The 16316-nt window shown below is 48.7% G+C and overlaps 1 protein-coding gene across 2 annotated transcripts in view; it reads right to left on the reverse strand.

Moving 5' to 3' along the window:
• Positions 1-15365, reverse strand: part of LOC139046690 (cysteine/serine-rich nuclear protein 1-like) — a 48190-nt gene extending 32825 nt beyond the window's left edge. The window contains exons 1-3 of one of the 2 annotated variants that reach the window (XM_070532916.1): positions 15278-15365; positions 11769-11988; positions 745-914 (exon numbers count right to left, since the gene is read on the reverse strand). In XM_070532916.1, coding sequence (XP_070389017.1) covers positions 745-914; positions 11769-11988; positions 15278-15316 — 429 coding nt within the window. In that variant the 5' untranslated portion in view covers positions 15317-15365. The remainder of the gene's footprint in view (positions 1-744; positions 915-11768; positions 11989-15277) is intronic. The other variant, XM_070532917.1, reaches the window with a different exon arrangement.
• Between the last annotated feature and the right edge of the window lie 951 nt (positions 15366-16316).

Raw genomic sequence — 16316 nt, forward strand, 5'->3', positions numbered from 1 at the left:
CGGGCAGCCAGCAGCGGAGCGTATAAGCTCGACCGCACTCTGCAATGCCGGCATGTCTAGGGAACAAACGAATACAACGCGCTCTAAGAAATCTCCTCCGTAGTGCCTAGGCTGAGTCATATACTCAAGGAGCAAAATCCCCCAGATTTTCTCTCTCCCGCCCGCTCTTACTCGCGTCTGCCCAGAACCGTCGAGTGCCGTCAAAAGCGCCACGCCCCAGTGTACCTACTAGCAATTGTAAAAACGCAGCAGCGAGCGGCTGGGAGTGGCCGGACATGTTAAATTTTGGAGGTAATCCGCGTTGGGCTCGAAGGCTAACCATCCGGAGACAGCCGATAGCTTTATGTGCACTGTGTTCTCGCAAGCCCAGTTTGCGGTGAAGCGAGAGACAGAACGAAGGGCAATTCCCTCACCGTTGCTGCCACTCTTCATCCCGCCAGCGTTCTGAGGGCGTGTCCGTGGCAATCGGGCAAGGTGTGTGCATATATGCATGTGCGCACGTGACACCATGATCGTTAGCTTAGTTAATAAGCTAATGTTAACAGCAGTTTTAGGGCTGATAAACATACTACCCGTACTGCCCTATAGGTGTGTAATAATTTGCTGTCGTAATCATTGTTCCGTTTCTGGGCAAAATTGGGAATTTTTATTGCACCTTAAGGAAATCGTTATTAGACTGACAATGCCAAGTGCATATGTAAATCAGAACCTTGCATACGCTGTTTCAGAAATGTCGCACTGTACCTGTGGCGTTCCAGCGTTACATCCCATTGCAGCAGAGACACGTGGGGTCGTGTTTCCAGAATACGAGAGGGATGTTTCACTGGACATGAATTCGCCAGGGGATCGACATGGCTGGTCAGTATATCGCCCAAGAATGCAAGTGTATTCCTCTGTATGCGTGAAGTCCATTCCTGCGAAGACAACACAGAGTTCATGCAATTGTGAGATTCGATCTCTCAACCAAAGGCTTGGCTTGGTTACGAAGTTTACCGCAGTGCATGTGAAACTTGTATCATGTTCAACCACTGCAGTTTCTTCAACCTGCTCCTATAGAGAAGCACGCGAGCGCGTTCCCATTCCACAAATTCAAAACGTCACTCCCGCGTATGGACTATGAACTTGCGATATCGTCCTCACTAGCCTCAGCCCAGGCATTAAAGCCAGTAAACAGCCGAAGCGGGATCCACAAATTGAGGAAACCTCATATATGTAAAGGAGATCACGCGATCAAGCTTGAAGCTTTTGCTTACCTGTTGTCTCTGTGTCATGGAAAATGACAAATCAACGGTAACCATAAGCTGCCACACCGCAGCCGTCGTTCGGTCCTGCTTTTGAAATACGGTATAGTTATTTCGTATGTCACTCAAATTTTATTTCCTCTGACAGAAGCTGATGCAATCCCTTATTAGAAAAACAAGTGGAATTTATGGAACGCGTAAGGAAAGTCTGGGTGAAAAAAATGCTTGCCAGAAAATAGCGATGTTGATTCCCCTAACACGAATACTTGAATCGCTATCATGAACCGTTTTCTCGGGGCTCCTTTCCTTTCGTGAGAAAGACCAAAACATAGGGTACAGTATAAAGAGAGAAAAATAAAGCAGTCAGCACCACTGATGCACGCGCATTTCTGTCAGTCCCGTCGCCAGGCCTTTGATCCCTGTGGTAAATTGATTAGGTTCGCACACACACTCGCGTATCCACACCGAGACAGCGGAAAAGAGCCCACTATTGCAATAACCAGCATCTTCAATTGTGAAACCGGTGCGTCTTTATCACATTGGATAACCCTGGCGACGCTGAAGCTCGCTGCGGATCACTGGGACACCGATAAGATCACGGAAAGAAAGCAAGATCACACTGTACAAGGCGCTGGTTTCATGGCTATGACGCACTTGTGTGTGTTGTGCACGCACTGATTCTCGCTGGAGTTTGCTGACTCGTATACTGTAGACTGCGATGGTTGCATTTTTACCACACTGGTCTCAGCATACAAGGAGTGCATATGCTGTTGAATATTAAATGCTGGATACAATTTGTCGGCAGATGCTATCTCCTCTCCTAAGTAATACTGTATTTTAGGGTCATAAACTTTTTTGTTTCATGTCGCAGCTTGGAATAAAGGTGCGTACGGTACAGCGTTTGTGCACGCATATATCAGATTGAAGGTCCCTCTTCCTTGTTTTTCTTTTTCTCTTTTACAGCAAAGTTGTATATGGCTAAGGTCTGGGAAAAAATTGGAGGACGCTTAAGCATTGCCGTTAAGAGTGGAACGCAATAGCATTCAAAGACTCCTGTGTTTCTCATGCTTCGCCGCAACTGCAGCTTATGTAACCGTAAGGTTTACCGAGAAATGCTGGCAGTGAACGCTATGCATGAAAGCAAGGTTTCTGGTAGAAACGTGTCCTCTTGCGTGGGACCACCTCCCGTTAATGTTTCGCGCATTTAAAAGTTCAGTCTGAGAAAAGCTAACACAAAAGATATGCGCAATGGGTATTTTTTTTCCTTACATTCATTTGTGGGCTGCATTCGGAAAATTACTAGGATTAACTCTGTAAAGAATGTAAGACAACGTGCGAGCAACATTGGTGGCAGAATAGTGGTTGGATATGGGTGGTTTAAAATTTGATTCGCAATTTTGTTTGCCCGACGCGGGACGCAAGATATTTTGCGACACGGGGCCCCCAACGCAATCGCGTTAATACTGCGTGCGTCCATTGAGCCGTGCCTAACGAGAATGTGTTCACCTCTTCACTGTGACACCAACATCACCTATCGATATTATCAGCAGTTGCGTTCAGGCCGTGCTATGGGTAGGACGCGTATTCTGCGCACCAAGGAAATCAAGCCTGCCCTCCAAGAGCGTCGGCGTAAGCAGAAGCGGGAATGGGTGCGAAGGTGGCAAGCAGCCACGGACGCTGAGCGCGCATCGGTCAACGGGCCTGGACAGTCAGGTAGCTGCCTTCCGTTCGACGAAGACCAGCGTGCCGGTGAAGATTGCCTTCGCGAAGAGAAACAGGAATGGGCACGGCCGCGGCAGCGGGACACCACCGACGACAACCGGGCCGCCAACGCCAAGCGTAAGATTGATACCCGTCGGCACCATGAATACCGCTAGGAGGATAGGTACGCATTCATTGCATACACATGCCAATGTACCAGCTACGTGTCGTCGGTCGCGTATAGGCGTTACATTTGCTAAAATAAATTCGACCATTGTGCTTCCATCCACGGCCAACTACCATAGTGTCCATAAAGCGGTTATCACTATTGTAACAAAATAAAATAACTACGATAGAATTGTGAAGCCGTATGTATGTATATTTATTCAACCAATATGCTAATCACTATAAAGACCTTCCCTGGTCATCCCCCTTTGCAGAGTTTAATGTCAACATTTGCTTCTCCTGCTTCTCTACATGATTACGGTCAAAAATTTGGTTCAATCTTGAAAATGTTGGCACCAATCGACGCCTAAAGTCGCAACGATTACGCCGATACCAAGTTTGCAATGGTGCGGGGACATTTTTTCAATATTTAGAGGATATTTCTGTGCGACCGCTCCCCGGCAGAGGGTCGGTGGGCAAGCTCTGAGCAGCTGCGCATGCTCAGGCCACGTTGTTCACGGCTACGTAAATCACCGCTGAGGGTGAGGATATTTCTCCCGACGAAGTTAGCAAAATTGCTGGGTGAACCACTGCATTATGCAAGCGAAAACACATCAGCAAGGACCCGCTCCAGCAGGGCGGCCGAGCCTCCGACACGCCATGTGGCAGAATAAAGGTCAGGCTCCGGCGAGTGTTAAAAAACAGCTAACCACTGCTTCGAGACTGCCCCGCCTACCGAAAGAGCATTTCGAGTCATTATCCGTCCCCATGGACGACCGGACATCAGGAAGATCGGCCACCTCAGAGTTGCCCAGGCCCTCAGTACCACCGCTACGCTTACGGAGGCGGATATGGCGGAGGATATTATATGTCTGAACGTGGTGCGAAATATATATTGGTGGCAAACACAGTATCGAAACGCTACACCATGGCCTACGCCTATGTGAAAGCGGTACTTATTGGACAAGAAAGCTACAAATTCAGTGCATATTTCGGATCCCCCGAAAATCAGGGCAGGGGAGTTATTCGCGACATTGATCCAAGCATCGGGAGTGAGGAGCTCAAACGCCTCATCATTCAACCCAAGAATCCAAGCGCTCTCGAGGTGAGAAAAATGAAGAACTCAAGCACGGTAGTCATCCTGTTTGACGGACTCAAAGTCGCGGACTACGTAAAATGCGCTCCCAGTTTGGTCAAATGTTCACTGTATCGCAGACAATCTGAAGCTTGCTATGCATGTGGAAGGCTTGGCCACAGAGCCGATGTTTGTCCAACGTCTTTGCAATTTGCCACGGCTGTTGTGCGAGCAACCAGGATGATCGACACGAATGTACACCGAATTGCTCCCTCTGCAGAGGCCCTCATCCCACGGCTTACAGGACCTGTAAGTAACGGTTTCAAATTCAATTTGTAGTTAGACAACGGAGATTGGAACGGTGCAACCGTGAACAATCCAACCAACCAGCTGGGTCGCCAACCCCTCTCAAGCCGGCCCTCAGCAGCTCCCAGAGATTCAGGAGCTGATCCCGATTCCCTGGCAGTGAGGATGGCGGCTGCCAGGACCGTGCCCCTTCTAGAGGACGCTCCACGGAACGCTCGTTTTCTAGAGACCCCAAACCATCCAGTACCCGCTTCCGCTACAGGGGCCACTCCCGTTTCAGGGGACCAGGAGTTCCGATCCAGGAGCCTGCTAATTGTCGTACCACATGGGCTGACCGGGTCAAGGAATCGCCGAAAAAGGTGACAGGGGGTTAATCGGCAGAGCATATTGGATAGCACAGTTCGAAAGCGAAAAAGCTTCGTCATAGTATGCAGTGGGGCAGCACACAGCAGAAATTGCAGAACTCAAAAAGGCTAGCAAGCGAGAGGCAATGCAACCTACTCAGGCCCCTGTGCCAGAAACTCTCGAGGAGATCCATGTAGCTGAACCGACTGTCAATGACCTACACAAAAGAGGACGTTAGAGATTCATGCCTCAGACAAGATCACCAGTGTTCGTAAATGGGAAAAGATACAGATAAAATTGGCGAATTCCTAGACAAAGTTCAAATTACAATCGACAAACTCGAGGAGGCGATCGCAGCACTTGGGTTCAGATGCAATAGTATGGAGCGCCACATTTATGCAACGACTCCAATTATTTCATTGGACAAAGAGGATAGTACCAGCACGGAAAGGCCGGCAGCGGCTACACTCCATCGCATATTATAATACAAGCTAAATACTACGTCCCACCATGGCGGCACATCACAGGGTAAATAATGTCTGGCAGTGGACCTGTAGGGGACTCGATCTAAAAAGGAATGTCCTCCAACAGCTCATTCGCAGCCTCCCAGAAAAGCCATATATCATCCTATTACAAGAAGCACTCACAGATAAGGTCCCCCTACCAGGCAATAAATCGCATACCCAGCATGGTGATCGCAAAAGGGGCGTCAGCATGTTAGTAACAAACAAATGTACGTTCATACTCTACGATCTCAATCTTGAATCTAATAAGATTAAACAATCGCTAGTTCAAATCATCCCCAGCGGACAGTTCAAGACCAGCATACTTATACTTAATATTCGCCGTACAACCCAATACCTCAGACAAAGATTCGCGCGAATCATCAACAGGGCCACAAGCAAGCCGAAGACTTTCCACTCTTGGTGGACCGAGACATGAATGCTCCGCATCAAGCATAGGGGCACCCACTAGCTAACCACAAGGGTGTTGACCTACGGCAAGTCACAGTCAATAATAACCTTACAATTATAGCAGATCCGGCCTTTCCGACCAGGATCGGCAACTCCTGCTCTAGGAATACCACACATGACCTTTTTTTCATACGGAATGTAGAGTCGTGCTTTTTGTCCAACCTCCACGTGGACCTAGGTAGCGATAACAATATCCTGGCCACCTCCGTCAGCGCGAGAAGCGGGAACCTCAAAGAGTGCACTGTGATTACTTTCGCAACATTAGGGTGCGAGCACAAATACAGGACTCAGCACTTATCCTAGAGCAGTGGGCTGAACAGTTAAAAGAGGATATTAGGGTGGCGACGAAAAAAGTGCAGAGTGAACTGGAGGTGGACAGGATGAATGGCCACCTCGCTAATCTTCTAGAACTCTTCTTCTAAATCTTCTAAAACTTCACGGTTAACCAGATGGAAAGGGCAGGAACTTAGCCAAAGGCTCCAAAAAAGGTCGTGGAGCTCAACACAGCTATAGAAGATCACTATCAAATCCTGAGAAGACAACAGTTGGGGTGAGGTCTGCAATTCGGTGGATAGGCAGATGAGAGTTGGAACTAAATAGAACCTACTAAAGTTTTTGCTCAATCACACCAATACCAAGTAAAACCAATCACAAGGGATAGCAACGGTTCTAGGCGGGGCATCACAATCAGAGACATTAAATACCACACTCGGAGGACTCGCTCGCAAGTATCTGCCAGTGGTATAGTCGAGTAACCAAGGCTATCGCCCTACAAAGGCTCATCTTGCCCCGAGCTAGATAACCCCTTCAAATCATACGAAGTAAGGGAAACACTCCAAAATGTACATGGCAGGTCGGCCCTTGGTCCTGATGGCATCCCCAACCGGGCCTTCAGAAACTATGACGACGGCTTCATAGAATAGTTAACAGAGGAGATTATTGGAATATGGGAGTGAGGGGCCGTCCAGGAGTCCCGAAAAATGGCCTCGGTCATCCTCATTCCAAAGCCTGGAAGACCCTTGAGTCTCGCAAACTTCAGACCCAGTTCGCTCAAATCTTGCGTGGGGAAGTTGCCGGAACATGTCATACACAATCGCATCTCCAAACACATAGAGAAACAAGGATTGTTTCCGTGCAATGATCGGCTTTTGTCAAAGGCGATCCCTACTCGGCATTTTTGTCAACGCAGCCCAATATGGTACGTCGTCTAACTTGGCCATAGCGCTCATTCATCACAGCGGACAAATAGTGAATGCAGCTTTCCTGAAGTGTTCAATACCATACAGAAAGGAGCAGGTTGCAGTTGCTATAGCACTCATGTAACAGGAAAAAAAAAATATTCACTGATTCGAGATCAGCGGTAAGGGCTTTTGCTTCAGGTTCCATCGCCGAGGAGGCTTACAAGATTTTCAAGAACAAGATGATCTCTCTGCACACCATCACGTGGTCCCGCCGCGCCTCGACCCCCACGTTGACTCCTTGTCCAATCTTAATGACATCACCCATTCCCAAGTGCCCGCACTAACTCACCGCGCGGAAGCAGGGGCGAGCTCACAGCCCGGGGTTCTCGAGTTTCGGAACCTTCTCACTACTTTCAACGAAATCACTAAGCACAAACACCTGAGTAGGAGGACTTATCCTCTCCTTCATGGCGAACTGGCTAGATCCATGACGTCCACATTACGCATGCTTCAGACTAAGCCCTACGGCAACTCGTCCTTTTTCATACGATTACTCCACAGGCTTTATACTATAGTTGCCCCGACTGTGGGGCTGTGAGCAATCTAGAACACACACTCTGGCGATGCTCTTCGTAACAGGGACCCAATCGCATCACGCAAGAAAAATGCAGCTCTGCCATCCAGAGCTCAGAAGTTTCCCGACAAACTTGGGCTACCCACGATGCGGCGGTTAGGCTCGGCCTGCCAGTCCCCACGTGGAAGTGGCCCGCAGCTCTGCCCTAGGGCAGGGCTTCTCAGGTCCTTGCCAATAATATTTTGTCTGTCTGTCCCTTTTGACTGTTCGGAGAGCTATGTTCTTGAACGAAAACACGCAAATGCAGCGGCGCCTTGTTTTTAGTAGTTCGTATTTCTTTGCTTTTATTTATTACATATCTGGAAACATCAACAAGGGCTCATTACTCAGCAGACCCACAAGTTTACATTTCGTGCACGTTCACCGCACTTCTTATGTCAGAGTCCTTAAAGTGTTCCTGTAATGGTTCTCTTTTTGTTTCTGAGTGATTACCAACTGATAACTGCCAGTTAAGGTGCTGTTGTGAGGACGCCCCAAATAAACCCGGCAGTCATTCGGATGCGTTCGAATGGACCCGAGGAAGCCTCCCGCCGATTGATATTATTACGATATCATCGAGCGATGCTCAAGGGGCGAACCGCCGCGAGAACGACGACGAAGTAGGTCTGAGCCCTTGGCGTGTAAATATCCTGTATATAGCCTCTCTCATCTGTGTTTTTCCACACGTAACATTCTGGTGCAGGTCAGCGATCCCCGTCCTCACGACGGAACTCCGGAGTGGTCGGTACATCGAGATTGTCACCATGCCTCCCGGTGACGAGACCACCTCTGCAAAGGCTTCGGTTTGTCCGAGTGCTCTAACCATCACGGTTGCCCAACATCGCGACCCTGGTGTGTTTTCTGGCCTGGAGGCAGAAGACGTTGACGAGTGAATCAAGCTCTATGAACACGCCAGTGCTAATAACAGGTGGGATCCTACAATTATACTCGCCAATGTCATCTTTTATCTCGGCGGCACCCCACGCGTGCGGCAACAAGCACATGACGACGATATAAACAGTCGGGACAATTTCAAAGAAAAGTTCAGGGAACTGTTCGGCGACCCCATTGGGCGCAAGGCTGCCGCGAGAAAGGCTCTTGCGTTTCGTGTTCAGACATCTACAGAGCCGTACGTTTCATACATCCTCGATGTCTTGGCTCTCTGCCGCAAAGCTGATGATACTATGTCTGAAGCAGATAAAGTGTCGCATGTGCTAAAAGTAATCGCCGACGATGCTTTCAATTTGCTTGTTTTCGGCCAAATTTGGACTATCGACTCCATCATCAAAGAATGCGGTCACCTTGAGCAAGCTAAGAGCCGCCGTATCACACGTCGCACCACGCGGCTACCCAACACTGCTGCTACGTCGACATGTGAGGGTCGACCGCGTCAGACCAGCCCCTGTGACGGCGTAAGCCGTATTGTTCGCCGCGAGCTCGAGGCCGCATGTTTGTCAGCTTTCTCAGCAATGCCTCCCGATCCACCAGCAACCACTATTGCGATGATTCAGGCCGCCGTCAGACAGGAATTTGAGAACTTGGGTCTCAGCTCCATTTGTTCATCGTCTGCACCCACGGTTCCCCAGTTCTCTAGCAGCCCTCGTCGTCCCCGGCAGTTCTTTCTCTGCCACATCTCGCCGCAACCCATCCTTATGCCGTACCCCTGATGACAGGCCGATCTGCTTCCACTGCTGTCGCATCGACCACGTCGGCCACGTCGGCCACCACCTCCTTGGACATCCACCGCCGCTCATTCCCGCCTCTTTGGACCTTCTCTTCCCTATACCACCCGCCATGAAGTCACTGCCACTGATGCTCCTGCCCCGAAACTTCGCTACAGCCACTGGCCCCCACCTCGACGCCATCAGTCTCGTTCGCCCCAACCCAGTCTCTTCTCTCCGTCGCCTATCGCCACGCGAATCCAGCTGGAAAACTAGGCACTGAAGCTACTGGAGGTGAAGCTGCGTTGTCCACCATGCCCTCAAATCCTCTGCTCACGTGACACACGAACCAAAACCTTCTTGACGTTGACGTTGATGGTATCCTGTCACAGCACTCATCGATACAGGGATACAGAAAAGTGGGATAAAAAAATAAACTCTGGCATTTCACCGGCCAAAACCAGCATTTCAAAGTGAAGCACATGCAGTAGTTAGGTGTAGGAATCAATTTTGGCGCACTCGAGTTCTTAACGGGCACAAAAATCTAAGTAAACGTGCGTTCTTTCTTTTTTTGCATTTTGCTCCCACTGACGTAAGGTCGCCGCGGCCTTGATCAAACCGACGACCTCAAGCACAGCAGGCAACACCATAGTCACTAAGCTACCACAGCAGGTGAGAACCGGGTTAATTGGTTTGGATGCTTAATAGCAAGTGCAGCCAAACCTCGCGAGAAAAACAAAACAAAAAAATTACCGACGATTACGTTACTTCCTAATGCGAAATTTGAGCGCAGCAAATAAGCTGTTTCACCTTTTCGATAGACTGAGGCAAAGAAATCGAGCAACACATGTATGCGCTATCACAGAATTTTTTTTTTATTTTTAACACGTATTCCTTTAACAAAGACTCCACTAACAGTTCTTGACAGTCATGAAGGAAGCTTTGTGGTCGGAGAAATCCGCTTCGGCGGTGCGAACGGCAGGGTCTTCTCGGCGGCGGCGAAGAGCTTCTGCTTCAGCCTCGCTTACTGCAGGTTGCTCTCGACGGCGGCGATGAGCCTCCGCTTCGGCGGCGCGAACTGCAGGGTCTTCTCGGCGGCGGCGATGAGCTTCCGCTTCAGCCTCGCTTACTGCTGGTTGCTCTCAACGGCGGCGATGAGCCTCCGCTTCGGCGGCGCGAACGGCAGGGTCTTCTCGGCGGCGGCGCTTAGCCTCTGCTTCGGCGACGCGTACTCCTGGATCATCTCGACGGCGGCGACGGTAAGCTTCTGCTTCGGCGGCACGCACCTCTGGATTCTGACGGCGACGGCGCTGGGCCTCTGCTCTGGCAGCTCGTTTAGCAGCAGCAGCAGCAGCAGCAGCAGCAGACGGAGGACTTCCATCGGTCGTCTCGCTCATGGCTTAGAAAGAACTGCCAGATAATTTCGCAGTGGCGAACGGCAGCGGCAATTTCGGCTCGGGCGGTGCACATATACAGATCCTCCGCCACCGATCTGGCTCTCTGATTGCCACCGCACAGGGCGAACGGCAGCGGCAATTTCGGCTCGGGCGGTGCACATATACGGATCCGCCGCCACCGATCCGGCTCTCTGATTGCCACTGCACAGGGGTTGCATTGGAGGAGGAGCGAAGAAAGGAATTAAGTTCGAGCCGGCGCTTTGACAACCGGAGACTCGCAGGAAGAGGGGGGAGGGGGGCGGCGTGTACACCCAGCGGCAAACGATGGGGGCAGAAGCGCGTGCAGCAAGCGGACAACACGATAAAGGGAGGAGGGACGAGATAGCAGCGACTGACTGATGCCGCTGACGCCGATAGTGAGTCAACCCCAGCTGCGGAGTTGGTTTCAGGGACAACGCCGCCGATGCCGACACAAACAATATGATACCCTCGCTTCCGCAGCGCTAAGAACCAGGTCTAGCCGTGGGAAGGTGGTCACGTGTTCGTCGACGTGCCGGGGCCTACGTGAAATAACCGGCGCGTCGGCAACTGAAGAGCACCCTATCCGCCACACAAAAATAGGGGGGGGGAACCCTTTCCTCCTCTTTCTGAATGGCGGCGACGGTGTTCTATGCAGTCACGTTATCTTGGCTCTCTAGCGGCGTCAGCGGCATCCAGCGGTATCAGTCGGTCGCTGCTAGCGCTGGGGGGATGAAAGGGGGGCGGAGCTGGTTACGAGGCCGACGACAACGCCGACGACAACGCCGACGACGACGCGAAACCCAGGAACGGACGCCAAAGAGCTGCGCTCTAAAAAATGTGCAATAGTGAACACAAGCACACGCATTCTTAAATAGAGCACAGCCCTTAATCGCGAAAAATTTGAGAGATCTCGCTAACTTCACTAAGCTAACTTCGCTTTTTTGTATACGTGTTACATATGGGAGAAGTGCCGGTTATTAAAGTAGGAAATACCGTTTGGGGGCTTGTGACTGGATTTATCTATAGGTTGCCCACCGTGTGCATTGGTTTAAACGTTGACGTTGCGCATATGGAAAAGAAGTACTTACCAAGGGTCATTCCACCCTCCGCGGGAACGGAGGCAAAGCCTTGCACCCGTGGAAACTCATAGATGGTAACGTTGCCGAAAGAAACAGTTTTGGGCGGTCGCCTCTGTGGACGTCCTGCTGGTGAACCGTCGTCCATACGTGATTCCAGTACCAACCAGTAACCGCAGGGTTGTGTCCGTTGGTGGAAAATCCCGCACTTCTTCGGCAGGAAGGCCTGCACCTTTGACATGATGATGATGTTAGCATTTAGGGCACGTACCCGCCAAGGAACATAAGCCAACATTCTGGCAGCGGGGAGTAAACAGCCCATGCAGCAACTTGAACGCTTTCATTGTTATCATAAACTATAGAACGCACTTGCTGCATCCATAAAGGCAATCTTTAAGCTATGTTTCTAGTCAATGAAATTATGGCAGAATATTAAAGCAAGATGGAGCATTGTTCATAGTTAGTGGCAAGAAATGTAGCTATTCGAAATGTTTTAGGTTTCTTCAATAAGTAACGTAAGCAACAAAGTTTGGACATTGGTTCTTACGCTGATAATGTGAATTTTTAATTTGCTATAGTTGCTACTACATACCGAAATGGCTAGCCATCACCATTCTAGGCTTACTTTCATTTTCATTTTTTAACTGACTATAGTAAGGGGGCATTCTAGAGTAACAACACTATACAGACGGTTAATGGTAGCCGATGCAGAACCTATGCAATAGCGAGCTTTTTCATGCTTCATGGCACAGCGGAAACGTCTCGCGCTCCTGACTGGGCGGTCTTCTTGTGGAAAAGTTTTTTTAAGGCGGCATTATTATTTTTTTTACTTCTGCAGTACTTGTACTTTTTTCGTATACTTCACCACCACGGCTGACGTGAAGGGCTCCTGCGAAGGGGGGCGAAGCGACCCGTGGCGTAGCCCAGTGGGAGGAAAATTCCAGTCTTAAGTATACGTCGTTTTAGCGGCCACACAAATGAATAATGACGTTTTTACGTTGGTATTGTTAACCTTAATGTTAATGTGTGCCACGCTGATACGGCCCGCCCCCATCCGCTGGCTAGAAACACTATGAGCACATAACATGCGATGGAATAAAAAAGGGCCCTATCAATTTAGCAGTGATGGGGCTCGTCAGAATAGTTTATACAAATTTGTGAATGGTACCTTCACCGTAGTGAGTGCCCATTTTAAAACGTGGTCATTCATAGCCATTGTGACCTTCTAGATAAAAAAAGAAGGTTCCAACGTCGCTGTTTCTGGTGAACACTGCCCAGCGAAATTGTATTCTTCCAAAAGCACATTGTGCATTACACAGTTCTGGACACGCTTTAAATTTATGAACTGCCAGAACACAGATACTTCCAAATCTTGTCATTTGAATCGGTAAAGAAATAGATTTCGTATTCTGAAGCACAACGCTTTCAAAAAAGCATTTCCTATATAATCGTGGTTTGTGCGGGCGTCCGCCCATACCATAGATGAGGCTTAGAATGCTAAAATAACTCAAAGTTGGGCGATTAGATAATTATTCATGGTTATTCGCAGGGCGTACAAAAGGCGTAAGAAAAGAACTCACCAGTCAAAAGTTTACCCACAACCAATTCGTTGTCATTGTGCTCATCCCTTACTGCTTCTCGTGATTCTCGCATAATGAGGCCAATTCATTCATTGGTACGTGGGTGTCATTAAGAGTGTCAATATGCAGGCAGTATCAGGCTCCCCAATTACCAACTCTCTGGATTACCGACATCTTCTGTACCCTCGATGTAGATTTTTGCCAAACACAAAAAATTGAACTGTGCATCACGAGGCTGCGGTGCCGTATACCTACGTTGAACTATCTACAGAGGTTTGGTCTGGTCTTCTCACCATTGTGCTAATTTTGCGGCGAAGCGGAGACAATAGACCATTCCTTGTCTTGCAGGTGTTTTTCTGTTATAAGAAAAGGGCTACTTGAAAACCCGCTTCGCAATATCGGCCTAGATTTACCAGTACATGTGATTCTTTTTTTGGAGCCTCCATTATTGGGTTCAGTCACATAAATATTTGCTTGGTAAACCAAAATTACCTAATTGAATCCAATCAACTACCATGTTAGACTGATCGTCCTCCCTCCCCACTACAGCTTTCTTTTATTTATTATCGATTATTATATCTTTTTAGACACGCTTTTCTTCGGATTGTTTTTTTCCACACACAAAAAGTTTACTTTTTAAGCTCCAACGTTCAAATTGTTAACTCCCTTGCTTTTTTATATACCTATTTGTACCATGCGATTCCTGAACAATCTCCCACTGCGGGTATGTGCCACAACCACTCAGGACAACAACCACAACAACAAGAAAAACCGTTTACGGCGTGCTGGGTGAAAACAGTGTCACGCGATGCATCGAACGTGCGGCAGCGTTGCTTCGAACACGGCGCAAGACTACGTCGCAATTGTGATTGGTGGACTAGAGAGCTTTTTCAGCGAATGTGCAAAGAGCGTATTCCGCAAGAGTCCACCTAGTGGACGGTACATGTCGGCCGCTGTGGATTAGATGCAGCTGTACGAAAGAGGAGGAGGCGAGCGTCCCCAGCCAATCAGCAGGGGCCTAAATGCACAGTCCTCTAGGTAGACTTGTACAGAATACCCCCCCCCCTACCCCCGAAGACTTTTCATTTGATACATACTTACACGATACGATGTGATGCGAGTTTCTGGATTGCTGCGATGCTGTCAATACATGACGGATGGAATAAATACGTTTTACAAGTACGTATCGACGTCTGTCACGACAAACTGGCCACGAGGATGGGTTACTGCAAAATGCACTGGAGATGGCTACGTTTGGCAAGCTGTCGGGGTTCGATCTGGACACCGGGGAGTTCGTAGTATACTTTGAGACACTCGAGTGCTTCATCGACACCAACGACATTGCAGGAGAAAAAAAACTGCCCGTCTTCTTGACTACTGTTGGCGAAAAGGCTTACCGGACGCTCTGGAGCTTGCTTCTTCCAAAGACGCCCACAAAGGTGACATACGAGGACGCCTTTGATGCACTGCAATAGCACTACACTCCCACGAGTTCCGTGGTGAAGGAAAGTTATCGCTTCCAGCAACAGAAAAATGGCTGTGGCTTAGCTAAGGTTAAGCCCAGGATGCGAAGCATACTAGCCTTTATTTTAACGCGACACGACGCGACGCAACGACGACACGCAACGACGCAACGACACGACGCAATCGCAACGACGCGCCGCTATCGTTGCGATTTCATGTTCCTTTCAAAGAATTAAATTTGTTACTGTCAGTTTTGACTCCGCATCATTTGACACTGCACCCAGCCCGACCACAACGCATTTCCACACATCTTGCCAACAGTTTGGGCGAGTGGATTCAGCCCATGCAAGATCGCTGACCGAACTACTAGTTTATGGAAAGTTCATGGAAACATAGCTGTAGAAAAGGTGTCACCTAAAATACCGGCTGTAGTACAGTGCCAGAACAAATGTATCTCAGCTCAGCTAGCACACCCACCTGTACTGGCGTCACCATTGAGTCGATAGTCGTCGCCATGCTGTGGTAGCCGTCATCATAAGTTTACGGCGTCGTTGTCGTGAATAGCGTGGCTCGTTGAGCGGAATTGCAATTTCCAGACTCAAAAGATCGTGCACGGAGCCACACTCACCAAGAAACCGCCGATTCAACCAACGGAGTTTCATTCGACGCATCGAAAAGGTTTTCCACAGGAACTGGGACACATGACTGCCGTACAAACGGAAGATGCAGGCAGGTAAAGGACGCCAAGTCATCAAAAAATTGAATTTAAAGAATCAGTTGTAGAGATGCAGAACAGATTGACCGGTTGCCCATAGCGGATAATAATATTGATACGAAACACTTTGCTGTTGCTTTTAAGACAGTAACTTATATTTACTCGTGCCCAAGAGTTTAGCGTCAATAAAAGGGCAATGAAACTACTACGACGGTTAGTGCAAATGCACTTACTCGCTATGCTTGCGATCAACGTGGGCCAAATTTATTTGCTTCCGTAGCGTCTGCTACCACGCTGCCCCGCGGAGCAAACTGCGCTTGCGCGGAATATTGCTGCGGCATCTTAGCTCTGGTTTCGGGACAGAATGAAAAGATGGTGCCTGAAGAAGTAAGCAAAACGTAGCGCTGACTTACATTGTAATTGAGTTTACCATGAATTGAATACCCGAAACGTGAACTGTTCGATATTCACCTCATTTTGTTAGTTCTTCACCAATGAACCTTCCAATAGCCATCCAGATTCTCGAATCAGTGCATGCTCATAGTCAATTTCGAACCACTTGGTGTCTTAAAAGATACAGCGATGGCGTAGAGGTAGAACATCCGCCTCGCGTACAAGAAGGCCGTGCTTCAAATCCCGGTGCCGCGCAATCTTCCATTGGATTAAAAAATCATCAGCGTATAAACGAAAAATGCATAAACATATATAATTGCAAATAAAATATCTAAAATTTTAAAATGAATAAAGATTATAAAATATCAAATAATATAAACATATAATATATATAATATAAACATATAA

The sequence above is a fragment of the Dermacentor albipictus genome, chromosome 2, assembly GCF_038994185.2.
Source record: "Dermacentor albipictus isolate Rhodes 1998 colony chromosome 2, USDA_Dalb.pri_finalv2, whole genome shotgun sequence".
In the NCBI taxonomy this organism is placed as follows: domain Eukaryota; kingdom Metazoa; phylum Arthropoda; class Arachnida; order Ixodida; family Ixodidae; genus Dermacentor; species Dermacentor albipictus.